A 23506-nucleotide genomic window follows, 5' to 3' on the forward strand; every position below is an offset into this window, starting at 1 on the left:
ATATGAAAAGTGCCTACAGAATCAACTTGTTTATGATCTTTGATTACATAAGGTGTATTAAAAGACGAACAGATATAAATTAAGCCTTATGTTAAACACTTTAAGTAAACCGCGTCACTACGGGGCAATTCCGTCCCACCACTGGGAATAGGCAACAGAAGTTTGTGGGTGATACGTCTTGATCTAATGTGTTCGTGCTTAGTGGGCCACCATGGCAATGTTTTGCCTCATAGAGCCTATTCTTATCCATTGATACAACCATGGAAAATATTATTTAACGAGCTTTTGCCCGCGGCTTGGCTCGCGTTACGAAGTAATATTATTAACTAAGAAGATTTATACAAACTTTCATCCCCTATTTTATCCCCTTGGGGGTAGAATTAATCAAAATCCTTTCTTAGCGGATGCCTACGTCATAACATCTACCTGCATGCCAAATTTCAGCCCGATCCGTCCAGTGGTTTGGGCTGTGCGTTGATAGATCACTATGTCAGTCAGTCACCTTTGAGTTATATATATTTAGATAAATGAAGATACGGGCCTCAATGATATTTTATAGAAAAATAACATTTTGTGTGACACACCCAATATCTGCACATATAAATAAATCCTTTACCGTTAACGCGCTGTCATAGGTATGTTATCTTTTAATACATTTTCTATAATTTAAGTGTTGAATGATATTTATATTCTGACACCATATATGGTTCAAAACTCCGAACACATTGACGTGTAGATTGAAGATAAGGGGTGAGTTTTGTCACAAGCTTAACCGCCCGAAGGTTTCGATTACCCTTAACGACTGCTAATAGACTGATAACATCACGACCTTTAGGTTTTTAGGGTTCCGTACCCAATTTGTAAAAACGGGACCCTGTTTCTAAGCCTGCGCTGTCTGTCCGTCTGTATATAGACATAGATAACTGGGTTCTACGTTTTAAATCATGATAGATAGGAACTGGAATGTTTTACAGAATATTTATAACTGTGGCCGCTATAACAACAAATACTAAAAAACCTTCAAAATAAATAGGGGTCGCCATACAAAAAACCGCTATTTCTCAGCGGTTTTCGCTTTATCTATTGAACCGTGATTGGTAGACAGTTCAAATTTTCCCAAAGCATTTATTTCTACAGTTGCTATAATAACAAATACTGAAAATAAAAATAAACGAATATTTGGTGGTACGGAACCCTCCGTGTGCGAGTTCGACTTTCACTTGGCCAGTTATTTATAAATAAATGTGGTGTGAATGTATTTTTCGACATTTGTAACAAGACGCCATTGCGTTGCCGAATTTGAAGAATTTTTGTACCCTTACAAGTTACACCTTACCTTACCTTTACAAAAGTTCATATTATTTTGTCATCATCTTTCATACTAATTTACCGCACTAGACTCTGAAATATAAAAACTATAACTTGATTCAATACGTAGTGAAATCCAAAATGGGGTTTCTATTTCTGTTTCGTTCGTTCATTATATGTTGACAGCACGAAACGTACACAAAACATTTAGAATGCCATCAAAAACACTGCTTGTAAAAAAATCCAAGCCTCGCCATTCAGCTCTTCCACCGTAAAAAGTCTTGAGATCCATGGAATCCAAGTCGGATGGTTCATACAGACTCTACTTAAGAGACCTTCTGTCTTAAGGTATTATCTCACTATCTAACCTAACAACATCTCATGGGACCATATCAATATTAAAAATATTTTATGTTTCAAATAAATAGATTGGATTTGGCAATCGTACTAAACGAACTAATTTAATTTAATATACATATACTTGTGATAAACATGGTTTTTTTTATAATATAGAGGAAGCAGACTAAGCTGGAACGCCTCGGAAAAGTATATTTTCCTTACCGCACTCTTGAAACTAGAACATAGCAGCGCTTAAGACGCAAAAATTGATCTAGCGGTGGTGCCGCTGGAAGCGGTGATACCACAAACAGTTCACATTGTGTTTTAATCGCATCATATCGCAGCACACGAGTAACATTACTACGATTGCCAAGTCCAATCTATTTATTTGAAACATAAAATATTTTTAATATTGATATGGTCCCATGAGATGTTGTTAGGTTAGATAGTGAGATAATACCTTAAGACAGAAGGTCTCTTAAGTAGAGTCTGTATGAACCATCCGACTTGGATTCCATGGATCTCAAGACTTTTTACGGTGGAAGAGCTGAATGGCGAGGCTTGGATTTTTTTACAAGCAGTGTTTTTGATGGCATCTCATTCCTTTTTGTAGGTATGCCTACTTTTTTTCCTTTCCGGGACCTTCTATTACTTGAATGTCAACAACAGATTTTTTAAAGCCCCCTCACTGTCTTACGAGAATGAGCGTTCTTTTTTGTAGGTAATATTTGTAGTTATTGTAAGAATTATTATTTGAAGAGTATATTAATAAAACATATTTTCCGTTAGACCACGTTTTTATTCATTTCTATCTTAATCTTGAGTCACCGAACAATATCATTTTATACACAACCAGTAATATAGATTACAATTTATATTAAAAAGGTTCTTACAATACGCCCCCTTTATCTATATTACCCACCTATAACAAAACTCTACATAAATACTACCAAACATAACTCTTTCGTGGAACTGGCTAAATAGTTGAATCTCCCCACTAAACTCTGACACGGTAGACTACTGTTACTATCTGAGTTACCTTTTGTTTATTTCAAATCAACCTCCATTGAAGTTGATACGGTCTTACAAACGGACATACCAAAGGCTTGCAATAATTTTAAAATACATTGTTTTTGGTCTCAAATAATCACTCAGTCATCTATAAGCATGCTATCACGCGGCGGTCCAACAAGAATTCAAGTTTGATTTTATTTTAGCACAAATTACGATCAGGCCTACACTCAGGCCGTTACAGGACCACTCTCTGAAATTAAATCACATGTTAAAAAGTTGTAAAATTCAGTTTATTTCCTCTCTCTAACATGAAAACGCCTATTACTATCATTACTTATATCAACAGATTCACGTTTCATTACTTCAGACTCGCTTACATCCGTCATAGCATTAGTCACATTACTTACTTTACTTGTATCTGTAACCGCAGGCACACATACACCTATATCACCTGTAACACCCGCATCAGTCATGCACTTTTTTCATTCATCACCACTTTCATTCGAACATGACAATAAATTAAATCGAAAAAGTTAATATTTTGACAACTGGAATTACTCCCGTTATCCTCAGGAAAAACATCGTCTAAAAACTTAACAACTCGACTGATTGTGATTTCATGTGTCTTCGTATTAAATAATCGATATCTTCTTATGAATATCCGACAAAATCATTGGTTTTGACTTTGTATCCAATTTTCGTCTTTTTTGTTTGGTATAAGAGTATACGCTGCACATCCAAATAAGCATAAATAGGTAACATCTACTCGTTTCCCAGACCATTTTTGTAGTGGCACGCAGTCTTTCACTGCCTTCGTCGGACTCCGTTTTTTGATATAAATCACAGTATTTAACGCTCTTGCTCAAATTAGCTGCAATTTATAATAGACTTCTCGATTTTTCGATAATAGTTCTGTTAGCTCTTTCAACCATACCATTCTGTTTGGTGGTATATACTATATATCGCCTTCTGATGTAGAATTTCATTTGTTGACAAAAAAATATCGTAAGCTCTATTACGAAACTTCGTTCCACCATCTGATCTCATACACTTGTTCAACTTGCTAGTTGCCTTTTCAACGCGAACTTTATATTTTTTTAAATTTCGTAAAGTCTCACTCTTATGTTTGAGAAAATTAACATGTGTCATTCGAGTATATTCGTCGATAAATAATAACATGTACCTTGAACCGTTGCATGAAGTAGCTTCCATGGGACCACATAAACCTGTATGTAGGATCTCCAGTATATCGTTCGCCCCCGTTCAAAGTTTTGGAAATGGTTTCTTACTAGTCGACATATCCGTCGTAATGTTCACATCATCAAGACGAGTCACAATATTCTTTAAAATTCGCATATATTCCGGATTAGTACGGGCTAGTCTTCTATGCCAATATTTATTTGACATTGTCAAATTACATATCGGTGATTTGACAAATTGTTTAAATTTATGTATACCATGTACGTTGTGGCCAGTTGCGATGATATTATCCATAGAGTTACTAATAGTGCAACCGTTTTTCCGGAAATTAACAGTAAATCCTTTTTCAGTAAGTTTACACACCAATAACGAAATCATACTTAAATTATTAGTCTGTATTTGTCTTCTGCATTCAACCTGTAGTTATTTTTTAAATTATTACTTGCAAAGTATATTAATAATACATATATTTAGCTAGACCATATTTTTCACCGAACAATATTGAAAAGTGCATTAGCGAAAAGTGCTGAAAGGGGTTACGAGGCCGATTTTGATAAAAACTATAACTGCATCATTAGTTTTTAAAATATCTTTTTCCTTAGCCGGGAATCGAACGAGTTCAGTTTTAAAAAAATACACCCTCTATATTATTCCACTATATGATAGTGTTGCTTATAACGATAAAATTCTGGAAAGTAATGTTATGTGACAAATTAAAGTAAAAGGAAAATTTTGAAGAAAATACATATATTTTCATACCTTGGTATACTAATCCTTAAGGATTATACGTAACATATGACTTATGTATAATTCTTTAGGACTATACATAAGTCATAAAATTGAAGAATTTGTTGGTTAATCAACTAATTCTTTGATGTTATGGCCATGACTTACGGCTTAGTATGAGAAAGTAATAGGTTGGCAAATAAGTTCCCGCCGAGGATTTATTTTTTCATAAAAATAGATAACTGATTCATTAGTAAATTCTTATTTTTCGTTGTTTACAACTTCGTAATAACGTTGAATATGATTTTCAATATCTCTTTGTTAAGTAATCACTCGGATTTGACTCGAAAAAGTCATTCTCGCAAATTGTCAACTTTACATCTGTATGTAAACTCCGCATACGCATAGCAAGTTACAAACGCATAGCAATTTACAAATCTATTATAATGGTCCTAGAAATAACCTTAACTAAGTCGAACATAAAAATATAAATTCTTGGAGAACAAAACGTCCGCTTTCGAATGATTTTGAAATGATGAATTTGAATTTTCTTAAAAATGAGGCTTTTCCTTTACTTTGTCATTTATCATTACTTTCAAGAATTTTATCATTATAAGCAACACGATGAGGTAGTGGAATAATATAGAGGGTGTATTTTTTTTCAAATATTACGTAAGTTGAAAACATGATTTTTTGTTTGTGTAGATATTGGTTTGTCTTTAATGCCATTTGGTAGGTTTAGGTCTAAAACGGATAGGGCAAAAAGAATTGTGTAATTAGGGTAATCCGTTTAAAAGTTATTAAGGATTTTACATTGTGAACTTTGTAAAATTTTATAATTATGTATGCTTATTTTCATACAGACATTTATTTAAGCGCAACAAGGGCGAAATTTGCCTAAACATTTGTTTCCTTGGAAACAAACTTATTATTATTTTATAATACTGTGACAGTTGCTTTACCTCACGACAGTTATTGTATTTTGTGTATGTTACCATTAGATTGCAGAATACGTACGCATACACATTAACTAGTTAGTCTCAAGATTAGCTAGAAGATAATAATATGCAGAATAACTATGTTGTAAAATTCGAAACATCTTTTCAGACTTGTTCTTAGGGCTAAAACATATGCCTTTTTACGACATAACGACGTATCGTGATACATAGCGACATCATGCCGCAAAGCGATATTGTTTCTTGAAAATATGCAATGTTTGTCGTAAATTCATGACACGACGACGCATCATGGCATGCACGAAACGACGTCAAGTGGTGAAAATTGATACAATCTTCGTTTTGTACTTTAGGTAATGGGCAAGTTAATCTGCGTTTTAACTGATTAGGCACATTAGCCGCAACATATAGTTTTATTCTCATGACATTTGTCAAAAATTCGGAATGTTTTTGATATTATATTACTTTTTAGGGTTCCGTACCTAAAGGGTAAAAGCGGAACCTATTACTAAGCTGTCCTTTTGTCTGTCTGACATAGAGCTCTATTTCTGGAACCTTAATAGATAGAATCTTATTTTTTTTACGGAATATGTATAATGATGGCCACTTTAACAACAAGTACTAAAAATAAAAAGAAAAACTTTCAAATAAAGGATAGTTTTTTTTTCTTTATGAGGAGGAAATCTTCAAGAGGTACCCGATGACGTGAAAGTGACGCGGGGTTATGTGGGACTTTTACCGCACTAAAACCCCCCGGTGGCCGTCCTCAATGTTTGTTGGAGAACTCCGGGATCTCCGACGAAACGCAACCGAAGTCCTCCAAGCGCGACGCCCCGATCGAGCTCTGCCCTGGGGGAGCAGTTTCGCTCCTCCCAAACTATCCGGTGTTCACGACGGTATGCGACCACACATACCGCCGTCCTTCCCGGGGACACTTATAGGACGGTTCGAGCTCCCACTCTTGCCACGCCCAACTCCGGAAGCCCCCTTTTAGTCGCCTCTTACGACAGGCAGGGGATATCGTAGCCCTATTTTAGTCCAGGAACTACAGGGACAAACATATAAGGACCTGCTATTTTTTGGCGTTTTTCACTTTATCTATTGAACCGTAATAGATGTTACAGTTAACATTTTCACAATGCATTCTATGGCTGCTATAATATCAATTAGTAAATATAACACATGTTTTTTTGGTACGGAACCCTCAGTGTACGAGTTCGATTCGCACTTCACCCATTATTTGTATTGAAGTTAAATTGAAGTTGGAATTGAAAACTTCTTTTGTCTCGAGAATAAAAACAATTGACGTCGCCAATAATAGTAGGGGAGCCCAAGAGGGGATTTCGAGAATGACTCGAACGCGGCAGATTAAGATATGGGAGATACCTTACATCCTATAGAGTATCTTAAACCATCCATTTGGGGGATTCGCACGGGGAAAATATCGTGAAATCTATAGTAGCTTAATTACATGCTGAAAACAATAAATTTATAACAATCTGACGATTTGAGGATGGCGTTAGGGAGTAATAAGGTTGCAAAAAAATCGTTACCTGGACATACTTGAGCGCGGTATTTTTTTAATATAAAGGAAATAATGCTAGAAAACTGGTAACATCATAATCATACCACACGTTGATGTAGTGAAAAAACAGTCATTTAAAAAGAGAATATGTACATACACTATCTGATAGCGTCACTTATTAGCATGAACCCCTGGAAAGTACTGGTGTATAACAAGCTAAAGGAAAAGGCAAATTTTATGGAAAATACATTTTTTTTTCAAATCGTCGGTATAAAAAGACCCCTCCACTAAATCGTCAGATGAAGGGTTATGAGAAGTAAAACATCAGCTGGAATTTCCTGTATAATAATCTTACGCCCTCGAGTGTGTCAAGATAACGATTTTTTTTGCATTTTCGAAGAGTCACTGACAGTCTTTCGAATCGAATCGTCAGTCTTTCGAATGGGCGACTCATCTGGGGTAACTTAATATCCCCTTTTGAAAATCTAATGCACTGGTGTAATTTTTTTTCTCCATTTTTACCTCTCGTATGGCTGCCAACCAGCCGATAAACATGTTTCTGCTGCGCCTTGAGTATGTCCGTCTGACTCATTTTTTTACATCTTTCGAATCCTCTAGAAGCTATTCCCACCGTGAATCGAAAAATATCATACAAACTTTTCTTCACTCACTAAAGTGTAATCTATACAATCGTATAGGTCCAAACGACGCTCGAGTTTCTACCCATTTAGCATCATGGGCTCCCCTACTACTCGTACATTTCGCGGACAGGAACACAGATTCATTAACTGCAAATATAACTTTGTAATCCTATATACTTATATAGGATACAAAGTTATTTTATGTAGTTGGTGTATCTAATTAACCGGACAGAAATTGCAAAATATTATAGTTTTTCCGTGAGTTATATACTAAACACTAATTGTATTCTTAATCTTAACCTTCTATGTCTGCTAGAAGTGCCTTAACATTTTGATGATCGGTCAGTCAGTGAGTGACAAAATTACGAACTTTGACTACTTGTAATTCTTAAACTACTGGTTCAAATTAAATGAAATTGGTAATACACCGTGTCTATACAATGCTTGCTTGGCTCCTGAAAATTCAGGCTTCTAGCTTCATATGCAACGAAGTTACAGGGGGTCAAAAATGGGCCGAATTGCTTCGGGAAAAGAATGCTACGGCCGTGCCGCTATTTTTGGCTTTGGCTCGACTTGGCGGAGGCACTGCCGTGCCTCCAGATTACGATCTTTATTGAATTAAGTCATACCTATGAATGAAATCATTTTTTTAATTTCATTTTCAATATTTTCCTAAAGAATTTGAAGGAAGAGAAGGGAAGAAATTTGAAGAGTATGGCAAGAGAGACATACTTATCCGAGACGATCTAACTTAACCTTCAGGGGTAGTACCACTTCGGTCACCATCTTCAGATCAAACTCTTATCTGGGGTTGATTACGGATGTCCATAGGCGGCAGTGGCCACTTACCATCACTTACCATACAATAACTGCATGTTCATTTATTATTTCTATATTAAAAAAAAAGAAAAACTATTTTTGTAAAATAACATTTTAATGCGTTTATTAAAATTTATACATTGTAAAACTTTATTTAGTTCGTTACTGACTAATTAATAATTGATATTTATATTAATATTAATAGTATGCCTACTTATTATTCTTGAGTCAATTGAATTGTAAATAATTAAATGCCTTCAACTAATATATAATAACTAATATAATATTGGATGGATTGCAAAGTAACACGGCTTTTTATTATATAGGGTTCCGTAGACAAACCAGGGAACCCTGAATTAAATTTAAATAATTTATTTTATGTATTGTGGTTTATTTGGTGGAAATGGTAACAAGTAGTGGTAAATAAATACATAATTAAAATTATCATTGGGAGTTTTATTTTAAATAGCTTTTTACTTATTTGTGGTAGGTATACCAAATTATTTTTATTGTATTTTTGCCTCCTTTATAGGTACAGTGGGTAATGATATGGTATAGCTACTTAGGAAATGATATACTACGTAGAATATGGAGTTGTTACGTCAAAATTTATTATTTTTATCTTTAAAAACCCGTTATTGTTCTATTACTGACTGTGGAACTCCTCTCAAAGAAAGTATTTTGTGTTATGTGTGAAGGATTTTTGAAAGAACTTTTACACCTGTAGTAGGACCTTAGTAAACCTACCTTACCTTAGTTAACCTTAAAAAAATTATAGATACGTTTCTAAGATTCACACTATTTTGGATACCAAACAATTATGAAATTTGTATGAAATTCCGTTATTTATTTGTAGAATACTAAATATTAAATAACTTGTTACCATTTTCACATAACTTTTTTGACTAATGTCTAACGATTGGCTTATCTCTCTAACAGAACGGGGATGAGGAGGCGGGGTCGAAGGGCAAAGTGAAGGTAAGTGGCGAACACGACACCGAAGAATAGGCTCGACCGAAAATGATAGAACGTTGTTTAGTTCAGTTTGTGCATACTACTACGCTGAAGATTAGATTAGACTAAAAATATTAAACTTTTGAATAAGTTTAATTTTTAATTACAAAATCGCTGTTAATAATTTCCTGTAAAACATGATTAAAAAAGATTGTAATTTTCACAACAAAGTTATACCGATTCCTTACTATTATACATAGTAGAAAGTCAAGTTATTTTTTGAATTAGGATAGGTACCTGTACCTGGACTGTACCTAGTAGTTGAGTCTATGGGTGTACCACATTTTTCAATACTATTTTGAACCTTATTCTGTAGTTTAGCATCTTACAATATAAATTTTTTAGCACCTAATAATATAAGAAATAATATTCTGTGATTGTTAAGTACACAATTAAATATTAATTAATTAAACGATATAAGTCTTCTAAGTTATAATAATTCCTTGAAATCTCTAGATCTATGGCTATTATATAAGTAGGCAATATGTCCGTGATAAGGATTATAGTAATTAACTTAAATAATTATCTGTTAAAAATAATTCCAGTTAAATAATTCCGTTAATATTGTAATAAACTTGCATATTGTTAATTCGCACCTTGACACTAAGGTAGGTTTTAATTAACGTTAATTATCAATTAATTATATTTTTTGCAAAAAATATTGTTACGTTTGCTTATTGTGTTTCTCATGCTTTATGTTCAGACCAAAAAAGATAGACTTCGCCTTGAGAACAAAATATTAAATCGTAATAAAACTCTGCCGATAATCGTACTTAAGAATTACCCAGTCATAAAATGCTGTACCGTTTGTGTGTAGTATTGTGTTATAGTAAGAATTTTTTAAGAACATTTCAAAATCTTTAAGAAATGAAATGCCCACATGTGTTCTTAAGTCGTCGATATAATTCACCATAAATTATAATATTCGACATACTTCCAAATCTACTTCCAAATATTTAATTTCCAAATATTTCAATAACGCAATTTGCGGTGAGTCAGATGAACGTATGTACGAGTACAAAAAATCAAAAATTGTTTCTTTTTCACAAAACGGCCCATAATGTAGTCTATTATGAAATGGCAAAACGGCGTAACGCTATATTCAATATTTTTATTTAAACTACTGTATATTATCTCTATTAATAATCTGGTAAAGTTTGAAGTGGCGAATTTTCACACTATTTTTGCTCTCCTGTAAAATTGACTAGTCATATGAATGTATCTAACATTCATATGACTCTTACACCGCGAATTGCAAGTTGTGCTTGAGTTCAGTGTTCCAAGAGGCGTCTTCCTTTTTTGTTCTAAGACTGTAACAAACTTGCGTCCCTATAGTTTAAAAATGTGCTCGATTTTAATAACATCGGTGTTCAGTATTGTTATGCTGATTTGATTAATGTGGTAAGGGATATATACTTAGGTATATATACTTATACGAGGTAATCCACAGTAGTCCTGATGGGTAGCAATGCGGCTGACCTTAAAACGAATCCTGTCTGGAATAGATTACAAATGTACTTTGACTGAATTGGTCACATACCCCATGATAGCTAACATTATTGCAAATAGCTTATCTTTAAATATAATACCTACGTTACCTTAGATATAATAGCCGTTCTTCAGTTGACCCATGTAACTTTATATATATGTATAGCAGTATATTAAGCGTATTTGCATTGAATCGCCTGGAATATAAACGTTTATTGCTTATTCGGCTATTAGAGATGGCGATTGGCGATTCATTTACTTTGCATACGACTTGCTTGCCGGTTTCTTTGTGGTTTCATGAAAAAACTGTTGTAGAAATAAATTATCTGAATACAATGTTTGATGTGTGTTTTAAGTATGATATTCGAAAATTCCATTTGTAAGACTAAATTACGATTTGTTTGAGTAGCAATTATTTTCCTTTAGTTAGAAATGTTAAAATATTGAGTTAAAATAAATAAATTTGTTCAACATTAAATAGAGGTTTCATTATATTTACGTAGTACGTAGTAATTTTATGATTTTGTGGTTTATATGATAATTCATTAATAAAAAAATGTCAAAGGTGTATGAAGTCTGCCAATTTGAACATGGCCAGTGGCGTGGTCTGTGAAGTAAACCCCTCTCACTGTGAGATCCGGAGACCCGAGGATAATTTCAATAAAAGCTTGTTTTTCGAACAGTATATACCACTAGGAAGATGGAGGATACAGTCAATTGGAATTGTACGAAATACAGCCTAAACTTTGTATAAATGCAAAAACAAATCTAATTAAAAATATCGTAGCAGTAATCGTAGTAAACATAATAAAACTTTTACTGTTTACAAGAAAGTAAAACTGACGCATTTTAATAGGAATTTTAAATTTACTAGAATGTACTAAGTAAATGCTGAGGCAAAGCAAAAACCGAATTCCGCTGTAATGGCGCGAGGTGTTAATCACAGAGGCACTATGTCCCAACTAACTTCATTTCAACATGTTAGGGTAAGAGCACCTATTATCGGCTATTACAAATTTCTCAAATAACTCTACGTTTTAATAAAATGTTGTGGTTTTGTAATTACGGATTAATGAGTAGGGATTGCTCGTCTATTTGGGTTTGCTTGTATGTGGAGTCAAGTAGAATTGATATAGATACGGACTAAATTTTTAAAAATGGAAAAACAATGGTAATCTTAGTACACATAATAAAACCCATAGGTACAAATCAGCACATGTTGTTCTAGGTAAACGTTACTTTTAGAGTTTACGAGAAAGCAAAAGTGATGCATTTTAATAGGAATTTAAAATTTACTAGGATGTTTTAAATTAATGCGTTGAGGCAAAGCAAAAACCGAATTCCGCTGTAATGGCTCGAGGTGTTAATCACAGAGGCACTATGTCCCAACTAACTTCATTTCAACATGTTAAGGTAAGAGCACCTATTATCTGCTATTACAAATTTCTCAAATAACTCTACGTTTTAATAAAATGTTTTGGTTTTGTAATTACGGGTTAATGAGGAAGATATGCTCGTTTTGATGAGTGTGTTGATATTAAATGAATAATGTGAGGTGTATGTGGAGAGAAATTAAGTAATTTACAAAAAAAAAATGTTAAAAGGGGGTTAGTAGGGGATAATACATGGACGTCGGTAACTAATAACTCCATATCAAACAATGATTCCACCTGACGTTCATAATACGTGACTCCTCAGAATTAAGATTGTCACCTAATCGGCCTCATATATAAATTAGCCGGCATCGTCACCCTTCCACCAAAATGTAAGGACTGCTTCACGCTATTGATACGTGTAACGGTGATACCTCCCCGGTGGAACAATATTCGTTCTACCACCTTTTAAACCGTTTTAAAATTAATGTGTTAAGAAAGATGTGCACAGAGTTGTAATTGACGGAAAGCCTCTATCTAATAAAAAGCCGTGATAATGGCTAAATTGCTGTGTGCGTCATAAATCATGACGAAGCCTGCGTGAGCCAGCGGCTATTAGCGTCGTGTAAGGCGTTTAGTTTTTGTCCACGCAGCTGTTACTAAGTATTCTTGCATTCAGTTTATTTAAATTGCAGTGGTTGTTACGATAGCGATAGTGGTTGAAACTCACCCACTCCATTGAAGGGCCGATGTTCGAATCCCAGGCAGTTCTAATTTTTCAAAGTTATGTGCTTTATAGAAATTAATTATCACAAGGAAAACATGGGGACGCAGGTTTCCTCATGTTTTCCTTGTGATAATTAGGTAATTGCCTGAAAAACCTTAAACAAATATTTAAAGTCTGTTAATACGGCCAGCGAGGTAGACTATGGCCTAAGCCTAAGCACTCTCAAAGGTAAAGGTAGAGTGAAGTCTACTAATACGTACTTGGCCAGCGAGATGTACTATGACCTAAGCCTTCTCACTCTGAGAGGAGACCCGTGCTCAGCAGTGGGACAGTAATGGGTTGACGACGATGCTTGTCAAATGTCGATCTTTTAGGCAAAATATACATATATCTACTTAAAATTAAACGTGACGTCATATTATTTCAATATGTTACTGAAAATGTTACCGAAAATAACTCGGAAGGTAGTATATCACATGGTACTCTACGTCACATATCATGTATCACACATGTCATTGCAATTGTGGTTTGTATTGATAGTAGTGATGATGTTAACGTCAATATCATTACATTCAACTTTAAATATGATGACACATATTAATTTGGTAAAATGAAATTCATGCAATTGTTACAACTTTCCTTCCTTTCCATTTGATAATATGAAATTCCTGCAATTCTTATAAGACAGATATATGTATGGTGCTGCTAAAGACGATTTTAAGAATATAATAATCTTCATAGGACTCTCCGACAAATGGTTAAAGGTGTCTGCTATAAGTCTTATAAGATGACCGCTGTCTCTTCAATATGTCAACGATTAGTATGAGAATGTATGAAAAAAATGTATTTTCTTAAAAATGAGGCTTTTCCTTCAGACTGTGATCTATCATGACTTCCCAGGATTTCATCCTTAAAAGCAACACTATCCGATAGAAGAATAATATAGGGTGCTTTTTTTTTTTAATTGAACTCGTTAAATTCACGGTCCCGGAAGTAGGTTTTTTTAATCGATTTATGCAGTTTTAGTTTTGATCAAAGTCGGTCTCGTTACTCCTTTCAGCATTTTTCGCTAATCCTTACAGTTTCGAATTTGGCCCTGAAGGCCCATTTGAAAAATTCACCTCTCTACTTAGGTCGACTTACCCTGTAGCCCTGTATAAGTAGTAAAACTATTTTTGGATGCCAGCTGACATATCTCGACCATCTTAGGAGTGGCAATTCAACTGTGCTCGGCTGCAGGCAAACCCTGTTTTATACCGATTTCTTACGGATCTCCATGGACGACAGCGACTATATACCATCAGGTAGGCTATATGTTAGTTAACTACTTGAAACTTAAAAAAAAGATTATATAAAAGTCGTCATCTACCCCACTTGGTCACAACATGACCGTATGCTTAAGACCTTAACCCTTAACATTACCTAAAGGTGCCAGTGGATAATTAAATGATGTTCATACATTTATAAATAATGTAAAAGAATAAAACATCTCCCCAGGCCATACAGTGACGCATGACTAGCTTAATTTTCCCGCCTAATTGCACATGAATAAAGACATTCACAATTATAATATATTACACATAATTATAATTGTGTTGTTCTATCATCAATAATGTTGTTGTGGCGTGCGTTACAACAATTTGTTGTTTGCAGTCGACATTAATCCTGGCTACGGGCAATTTGCACTGCACTGTTTAATTCTTAATTGCATCGGCTATGCAAATGGGGTAATGTTGGCTTGTATGTGGGTTTATTGTGGATCTTGTGGAGATCTTACGTATAACTATCGGATATCCGAAATGAAAATATCCGTAAGTGTAATCCAATCCGATATAAAAATTTTGAATAACTTCGGATAGGGACTAAATTTTATCGAGACGCAGGTAGAGCAGGTTCCTTTACTAATAAATTACAAATCCTTAAAAATCTAATATCCGTAACCATAGATTACATAGATATAGTAAAGATACTTCGCTGCCTTGAAATTGAATGAAGCCACAAACGGCTTAATACTAAGTTCTTTTTTTGAATTCTTGACAAATAAAACCATTTTTAAAGAAAATTTACGAATAAATAACTAATACTGCGTAATTTACATAATAAAAAAATTATTATTTCAAATATTTTAGGGACATTTTAGCACGGAGACGTGGCAAAACTTTTTTACGCAACTATTTCAATTGTCAAAACTGGGTACATTTTCTTGTTAGAAGTGAGTAATCTTTACTAATATATGTCCGTAACTTAAATTAATATCTAATATCCGTAACCATAGATTACATAGATATAGTAAAGATACTTCGCTGCCTTGAAATTGAATGAAGCCACAAACGGCTTAATACTAAGTTCTTTTTTTGAATTCTTGACAAATAAAACCATTTTTAAAGAAAATTTACGAATAAATAACTAATACTGCGTAATTTACATAATAAAAAAATTATTATTTCAAATATTTTAGGGACATTTTAGCACGGAGACGTGGCAAAACTTTTTTACGCAACTATTTCAATTGTCAAAACTGGGTACATTTTCTTGTTAGAAGTGAGTAATCTTTACTAATATATGTCCGTAACTTAAATTACCCAAAACTATCGGGTTATCCCAAATAATTTAATATCTGTACCCCGTTACTATTTTTCATATATAATCTGTATTCAGATATTCAGATCCGATATTTCATATCGATAACATCCCAATTTAATTGCACAAAACAGGTGTGTAAATAGTGACAAGCGTTGAGGCAATTTCCAAAACTGAGTGTAGTCCGGTAAAAAATCAGTTTTAGTTAATCTAATCAAACAATCTGTCTACTGGTCTAGATAGTAAAGTTAAATAATACTATAATATATAGCAGCAAGCATCTCTTACTGGCAAAATAGCAGCACGTAGGAATAGCAAGAATTCCTAGCAAGATGCAATTATTACAATTTGCTTACGAGTTTAAAACACTTTCTTTCGTTTAACAGTAATTGAGCTGTGCTGATTGGATGGTAAGGTAGGTGCTATGCAGAATGCCATGTCAACTTAGTTTTGAGGGATAGCACCTGTATCTCTGACCCAATGTCACTTTAACCCTATTCGAAGCTGATTACAGAAGTCCACGCGCGACACTAACCATTTACCATCAATTGAACTGCACGCTCATTTATAACTTCAATTTCATAAATAAAAATTAAAATCGATTCTCGTTAACATAATATTTTAGTATATTTTTTCCGATTACTTTATTATTTTATTCGCGCTAATGTACAATTTAACTGCAAGTGTACACACATTACGCCCACCTGTTCGTCTGTCCGTATAAACCTTTTAGATTATTCCTTATTACATTAATTAATGTGCTCATTTTATCGCTCCACTGAACTTTGCTTGTGTATGAACGAAAAACATTAAGATTATTTATGTAGATATTTTTTTATATAGGTACAGTTAGTTAATATGTTGATAACTTTTATAGTAGGGGTAGTTGTACGCACTTTTATCTAATTCACATTATCATTAATACTTTTTTGTACCGACTACTTCTGAACAAGGACCTCCTAATAATATCGATCTATCCGAGAAAAGGTTTAAATCTACTATAAAATTAACTTTATGTAAAAAAGTTTATTATAATGTAAATCAGTACCTAAATGATAAATCCGCATGGTATGACAATTACAGCTCCAACATCAATAATTAATTATATGTACCACTATGTAAAATTGTATATTATTTACCCTTTAAAAGATGCAAATATGCACACGTATGGAGATTCTTGCGCCGCTTCTTCTCCATAGCGAAACACCTTCCGAAGCGGTGGTAGTTTGTTGACTTTCAAAAAGTATGCTATATGAATCAATTGAATTGAATTGAATAAATGAGATTTGAATTTGAATAAGAAGGAATTTGACCACGGTCAATTTGGAGTTGGTAGCCGTACATGGACATAAGAATGTTATGCAGGGAATTTTTGGTTGCTAAAAATATAAAATAGACAAAGCCGTACCTACCGCCTTTTAATTAACTTTCGATAACTTATTTTACTTTTTTCATACATTACTTCTAAGTTGGAGCTAAAGTTGGAAAGCTAACTCAATCTAAATATAGATATAATTATAGTTCAAAAACTAAAAACCACTCTAAAATCTCACAAGGAAATTCGTTAATCTTGATTCCTGACGATCCTGATGAGGAGAATGGGATAAAACTATTAAAATTGTGTATTGTCATCGGTTCTTGATAATTGTTCAAAATTTTAAATTAATCGAACCTTTCAAAGTGGGTAAAAATCGAGTTCAAAGATTTCGTTACATACTTACATACATAGATACAACCCAAGCAAATAAAAGCGTGGTAAAACATTTTAAATTATTTTACTTAAATTTTTTAACAGAAGACATTTATTAAACACAGACAGACAAAAATAAAGGACATAGACAGATTAAATTAAACAGTACATTATTATTATTTAAATATGACTATTATCTTTCTATTTTTTATTAAAATAAAAGCTTGTAAATATTATAAAAAATATTGAACTACATCTAAATCGTTAGGACAATATCCTAGAAACCAACAATAGTTACCTTAACTTATAAGATTTACTTCCCCAGAATTTCCTTCACCGGATCCATTTGTCAAAGCATTCCTAGACAACGGAAGGCTGGCAAGGTGTTTCGTGAATAAATTGCTAAGATAATTCAAGCTATAAACAAACATACTTGAAAACATAATTATGTGAGTCCTAGACGAGTCGTTAGGCGAAATTTATGTTGCGGCATTACTTTTAATTACCTACACGTAAGCTTAATAGTTATTAGAAGTAAAAAATGCATGTAGGAGATTGATATTGATGGTGCAGGTTAGTGATGTCACTCTTTATCAGTTGTAAATGGTATACCGGTGCGTTCTCTGGAGATCCTGAAGTTTCTGTTTATGCCTATATTTGCTAGTGCAGCCAGCGACGAATTTTTAGTAACTATTTCTCGTAACCTGATATACCTATCCCCCAATATGTCGGGTATTTCCTGTAGACTTTACCTCCGAAGCCGAAATAAATAATAAATGGCTACGTATGTTTACTAAAAAAGCTCTATATTAAACGGTGATTCCTAAAGTTGGTCTCCTATTAAATCAAATAGAAGAAGGCAACAACTAGGAATCTAGAACGAATACTACGCCAATGGGTATATTTATGTCGAAAGCGTACATTTTTTATGTAATTTTCAAGCCTTTGATGCAAAGGTTACTTAAAAATAGGTATTATGTTTAAAATCTCCGTAAAGTTCTCAAAGTGTAATTTTACTTAAGGTTGATTTTTCATTAATATAATACGATATCGCACAACATTTTAATTAAAAAATATAAACAATTGCCCCAAAATCTCTTAAAAATCATATTCAGTTTGCGCTTAAAAAATAAATTCGAGTTTCCAGCATAACGGTGGCAGTACGTCAACTCGAGATGCATCGGTGTAATTAATCTGGCTTATCGCGGCTGTTTCCAAAAATCACGGGCATCTGATGTTAGCACCTGTTTTTGAGGTATTAAAAGTAATGTTTGCAACGAGCGAGGAAGGGTTAAGGTACTAGCCTGTTTTGTTAAGATCTTCGCTGGTTTAATGGGTTTAATTATAAATAAATATATAACATACATGTTTAACGGGATACAAAAAAAATTAAAGTATTTCTTGTACCTAATTCGAGAATACTAAATACAAATCTTTTCTTAATTTGATTTTTTTTACTTAGTTTGATTTTTACGTACTTTCAAATAAATAGTTACTCGTACTATATTATTTATTATGTTAATGAAGTAATTATAAAATGAAATAATATTACCCTTTATTCGGTGCTATTGTTACGAAATTTCAAAATATTTTTTTTAACTATCAACTTTTAAGCAGAATCGCTTGCCTGCATCTCTCTGTTCTTTTTCTCAATTATTGCGTAATTTATAACGAATAAATATAACGTAGTTTAGTTAAAGACATCTTAAACTCTTAAACTAAAATACTTTTCAGTACCATTTAAAAAGTCTAATTACCAATAAGTGAAACCCTTCCATTATTTATTTATTTAGATACATTTTGTATGTTTATTTAACAGTGACATTTCTGTATGACAGCCCAAGCCCTTTTATCAAAATATGGACAATTAAAAAGGTATTTTCATCCGTCGTTCATACACACACATATTTTTATTTTTTATCTTCGTAAAAAACTCGTTATTATGAATATAAAATGGCGGTAGCAAGAAATAGAACAGCATCGACTCTACACTTATTCGATTACAAGCCTCTCATTGTAAATACAACACCTTACGTGCCTTTTTTTATAAAAACAAGATGTGTAAAGAAAAAGTTTAACACTTCCCTCCGATCCACAGATTTTGTTAACTGTAGAAATGACAATGAAACTACATACATACATGATGTGATTAAATAATAGCGTAGTAAAAATAGTTTTTACCTTGTATTATTTTCCTGATAATATAATTCTAATTCAAACTTATCATTTTTTTTGTTCTATGTGGTAATTACATTTTTTTGTGCGATATTTGTACAAAGAAAATAAGAAATAGTATACAGAGTCAAAGTAGAAAATAAATAAAAAAACATTTTGGCAAGCCTCTACTACAATTTCATGAAGTTTGAATAATTTAACACATACACACTCAACGGCTTACACTAACTTTATCTTGCATTGCGGGTGCCACGGGCACACAGACGAATACACAAATACTCAGAAAAATCATTATATAAAATTAAATATCTGAATATACATAAATATTAAAAATCTGAACTCATAACCGACTGCTTCGTGACTGCTCCGCCAAGCGATTCGACCAATGTTTGTGTACATTCAACGGAATTTTAAACTTGTCATTTCTACCGATCATTTACTCTATAGAAAGTGTCCGCTAGCAAATTGTCTCGTTATCAGAGGATCTGAGGCAATAAGTCTCGTCACGACGATAAACATCGATATTGTTTAGCGACACCGATATTCTTCGACAGGTACTGTCGTCACGCAATCGCTGGTTCGAGTGTATTGCGATTTAATTCATATCGCGTGTAAGAGATTTTTGTTAATTATTTAATTGTTTATGACTGTCAATATCAGGTCATTATGTTAAATATGGTTTAAGTTTTAAAATGTTGATTGTGCAGTAGTTGTCTGTACTTCGTTCCGATCCCACTGCTGGGAACGGTCTCTTAAAGCGAGCACTTTAGGCCATAGGCCACTGCGCTGTCAAGTGCAAGTTAGTTAACTTCACACACCCTTGAGAACTTTTTACTTTAGTTGTTTTTAAGAATTCTCAGGCGTATAAGACTCCTCACGATTTCTCCTTCACTGGTATACCAAATGATAATTAATTTCAAATACGCACAATAATAATAATATTTTTCTCCCCCCATTGAGAAGCCGAATTTTAATTACTAGGTTTCAATGTCTACTATCCAGTGGTTTCTAGTATCAAAATACAAGATAACTATGAAATGCCGGATTAAACGAAAAACATTTATTTTTGTTCAGCCAAGATTTCCATTAAAATGGTTAACAAAAATAATTAACCGTATAAAATGTACACATGAGTAGCAAATAAAATAGACATTGCAAAAACGTATCAAACATACAAAAAGAACAGATCTAGAATCGAGAGCCTTCTTTTTTGAAATCGGTTAATTAAATCTAATCCGTCAGTTAAAGGTGCTTAACGAAGGTATCCTTGCTAACGACACGACATAGCTCAGCGTCTCTACATAACAAGATCGAATTATCTTCCTGATTTCTTGTCCCATCTCCAATCATCGTTTCCACAAACACATAAAAGAATTACTAGACTGTGCGGCTCAAGATTTACCGTTTTGTGACGTCAGCGAGCGAGATGGACGATTTTGCGGAGAGACAGAGCGAGATGGGACACGATTAAAGCAACATGCCAAATAGGGTATCACATGTGACTAAATATCGAGATAACACGCAATCGAGTGCAGATATCGAGGCGCTGCTTTCGCGGTCTTTTTGATTTTCGAATGGTTTTCGAATTTGGAAGCTCGTGGGCGTGATCCGTTGGCGCGTGATGCGCAGGAGTCGGTTTTGGGGAGCATGTGGCCGCAGGTGCACTGAGCCGTTATGTCTTCGCGGGTTTTTGTCTTCCTACTGGTAATAAGATTAGAATTGGTAATTGGCTGATTTTTTTATTGCAATGGAGTGTAAAGATTTTTTGTAGATAGGGATTAAAGATGTTGATATTAAAATGTATTGTCATAGTTAGCTTTTCAGGAAGTTTTGAGATTTTTAGTTCAAATAAAGAAAGTATTTTACAAGAGTTTGTTAAGTTACTTTGAAGTTTTTATTCTTTTAAAGGACTCGAGTTTAAAGGTAGGTAGGTATGTATAGGACAGAGGGTATGTAGTGCGGTAGTATTTTTGTTTTAAGGGTAGGTTATATGGGTATGGTTAGATAGTCTTAGTTGAACAAACTTAAAGCTCATTTAAAGCATTCACCCCAGATTCTGGTACATTTAACTTTTGGTACAGTTCATAGGCCAATCCCATTGAGTTCACTTATATAATATCAAATTTTCCGTTGTGCAAAAGAGACGGAAAATGTCTGAGCGAGATGCAAGGCAGTAAAATAAATAGGAGCACGCTTCCGTGGCTAAGACCCACAATTATCGGCGCATTATCTCAGCTGTCAGGTTATTGTAATAAATAGAGATTTCAAATGTAGAGCGTCGGACACACTGCCGGATGGTCTTGCCAGTAGGAAGCTTGGGTTAATGATTACCTAAATGGGTGTGAAGGGAAATGTTTACAAAAAGTTGTAGGATACGTTTGAACTGTAATAGTATTTACGCTAGGCCACTCTAGGGAGGGAACTAATTAGTTGGTATGCTCCTTTGCTATTTTATAAGTTAAGAGAATTTGGGTGGTATTGGTGGTATTGTGGTCATTGTTCAGATCTGGTCTATTCAGAGGGTGCCGATTCGATTATTGGTCAGGTTTAACAATGAGAATTTAAATTATCGTTTTAGTTCTTCTTGTTTGTATGACATAAAGGTATAGAAATATTTTTTTGGATGAGTTGCCATTGTATTGATACGCATACAATGTCATGATGCATACACTCTTACTTATGCCATTTTTAAGACATCAACGCATTTACTTACATATAATAATTTTTCATCAACAACCCATTACTGTCCCACTGCTGGGCACGGGTCTCCTCCCATAATGAGAAGGACAAGGCCATAGTCCACCGCGTTGGCCAAGTGCGTATTGGTAGACTTCACATACCTTTGAGATTTTTTTTATAAATCTCTCAGGTATGCAGGTTTCCTCACGATAATACGCACATAACTTTGAAAAATCAGATGTGACTGGGATTTGAACCTCGGACCCCTCGATCGAGAGGCCGAGTTTCTTAACTAGGCTATCACTGCTGCTATAATAACTTTTAGCACGCTTTTATTACTTTTAACTTAAATGTTGCCTTAGAAATTCATTTACTCAATGACACGTGTTCAAAAATTTTCAAATTGAAAATATCTTATCTAATGTATCCCTACCCTTAGCACAGTGGCGCCGGAGCTACTGAATCTTAGATCTGCGCATGCGTAGATTATCACTTACTCTTCCACTTAGATTTCTCTTAACACTTGTGCACTCAAAACACTTATTACTTTCCTCCTATCGTCTCACAGTACTATTTCCTCTCCTAGAATTCAGCGCTTAAGTCGCTTTGAGGTTGAGCAATCGAAAGTAGATTTAAGCGGATAACAGAGAAATGGCTTCATCTCTCTCCAATGCATAGTCATTATGTATATTCGTCTCGCTCGCCGATAAGTCGTTTATCTAGCGTTGTATCGACGTTGCGTTGAAAATATAGTAATTTACGTCTCAATTATTGTGCGCCTCAATAAAATAATGGTTCGTTAATTGGATCGATCCGAATCCATTCTGATTGATTTAAGTTACTGCTGTTCCGATCTAATAATTTAACGAGATTTTTTCATGTTTCGCTAACGAATCTTTTATGCATCACCCCAAGAGTAATGGTGGTAGCTCTCGTAATGACTGCGTTATCATTAACATACATCTGTCGTATTGCTGGTCACGAGTCTCGTCTCTGCTATTCTAGAGCTACATTTTCATGGTTTGGTTCTTGTATTACTTTTGTTCAAGGAATTTGAAAGATTCTCAAAAGCTTTTTTTGTAATTTTAAAGTAGTAACCGAGCATGATGTCCATTTGACGAAGCCGATCATAGTTGCATTGCACTTCTGAAGACTAAGGTGTTCTCCTCACATTTACTTTTTCGACATCTTTTTCTTGCTCCGAGAAAAGCCTCACGTCATTTGTGTAGCAGTTTTTTTCATCAATGGATAA

At 34.0% G+C, this 23506-nt stretch overlaps 1 protein-coding gene across 2 annotated transcripts in view; it reads left to right on the forward strand.

The window, feature by feature from the left end:
- bs (serum response factor blistered) overlaps nt 1-23506 on the forward strand; it is a 311048-nt gene that overhangs the window by 104297 nt on the left and 183245 nt on the right. The window contains exon 3 of one of the 2 annotated variants that reach the window (XM_073076805.1): nt 9468-9506. The exons of the other annotated variant lie outside the window; for it this stretch is intronic. Within the exon in view, the coding sequence (XP_072932906.1) occupies nt 9468-9506 (39 nt within the window). The remainder of the gene's footprint in view (nt 1-9467; nt 9507-23506) is intronic. 2 annotated transcript variants of the gene reach the window in all.

The sequence above is a fragment of the Epargyreus clarus genome, unplaced genomic scaffold, assembly GCF_041222505.1.
Source record: "Epargyreus clarus isolate Ecla_fem2 unplaced genomic scaffold, WU_Ecla_fem_2.2 ptg000009l, whole genome shotgun sequence".
NCBI lineage: Eukaryota > Metazoa > Arthropoda > Insecta > Lepidoptera > Hesperiidae > Epargyreus > Epargyreus clarus.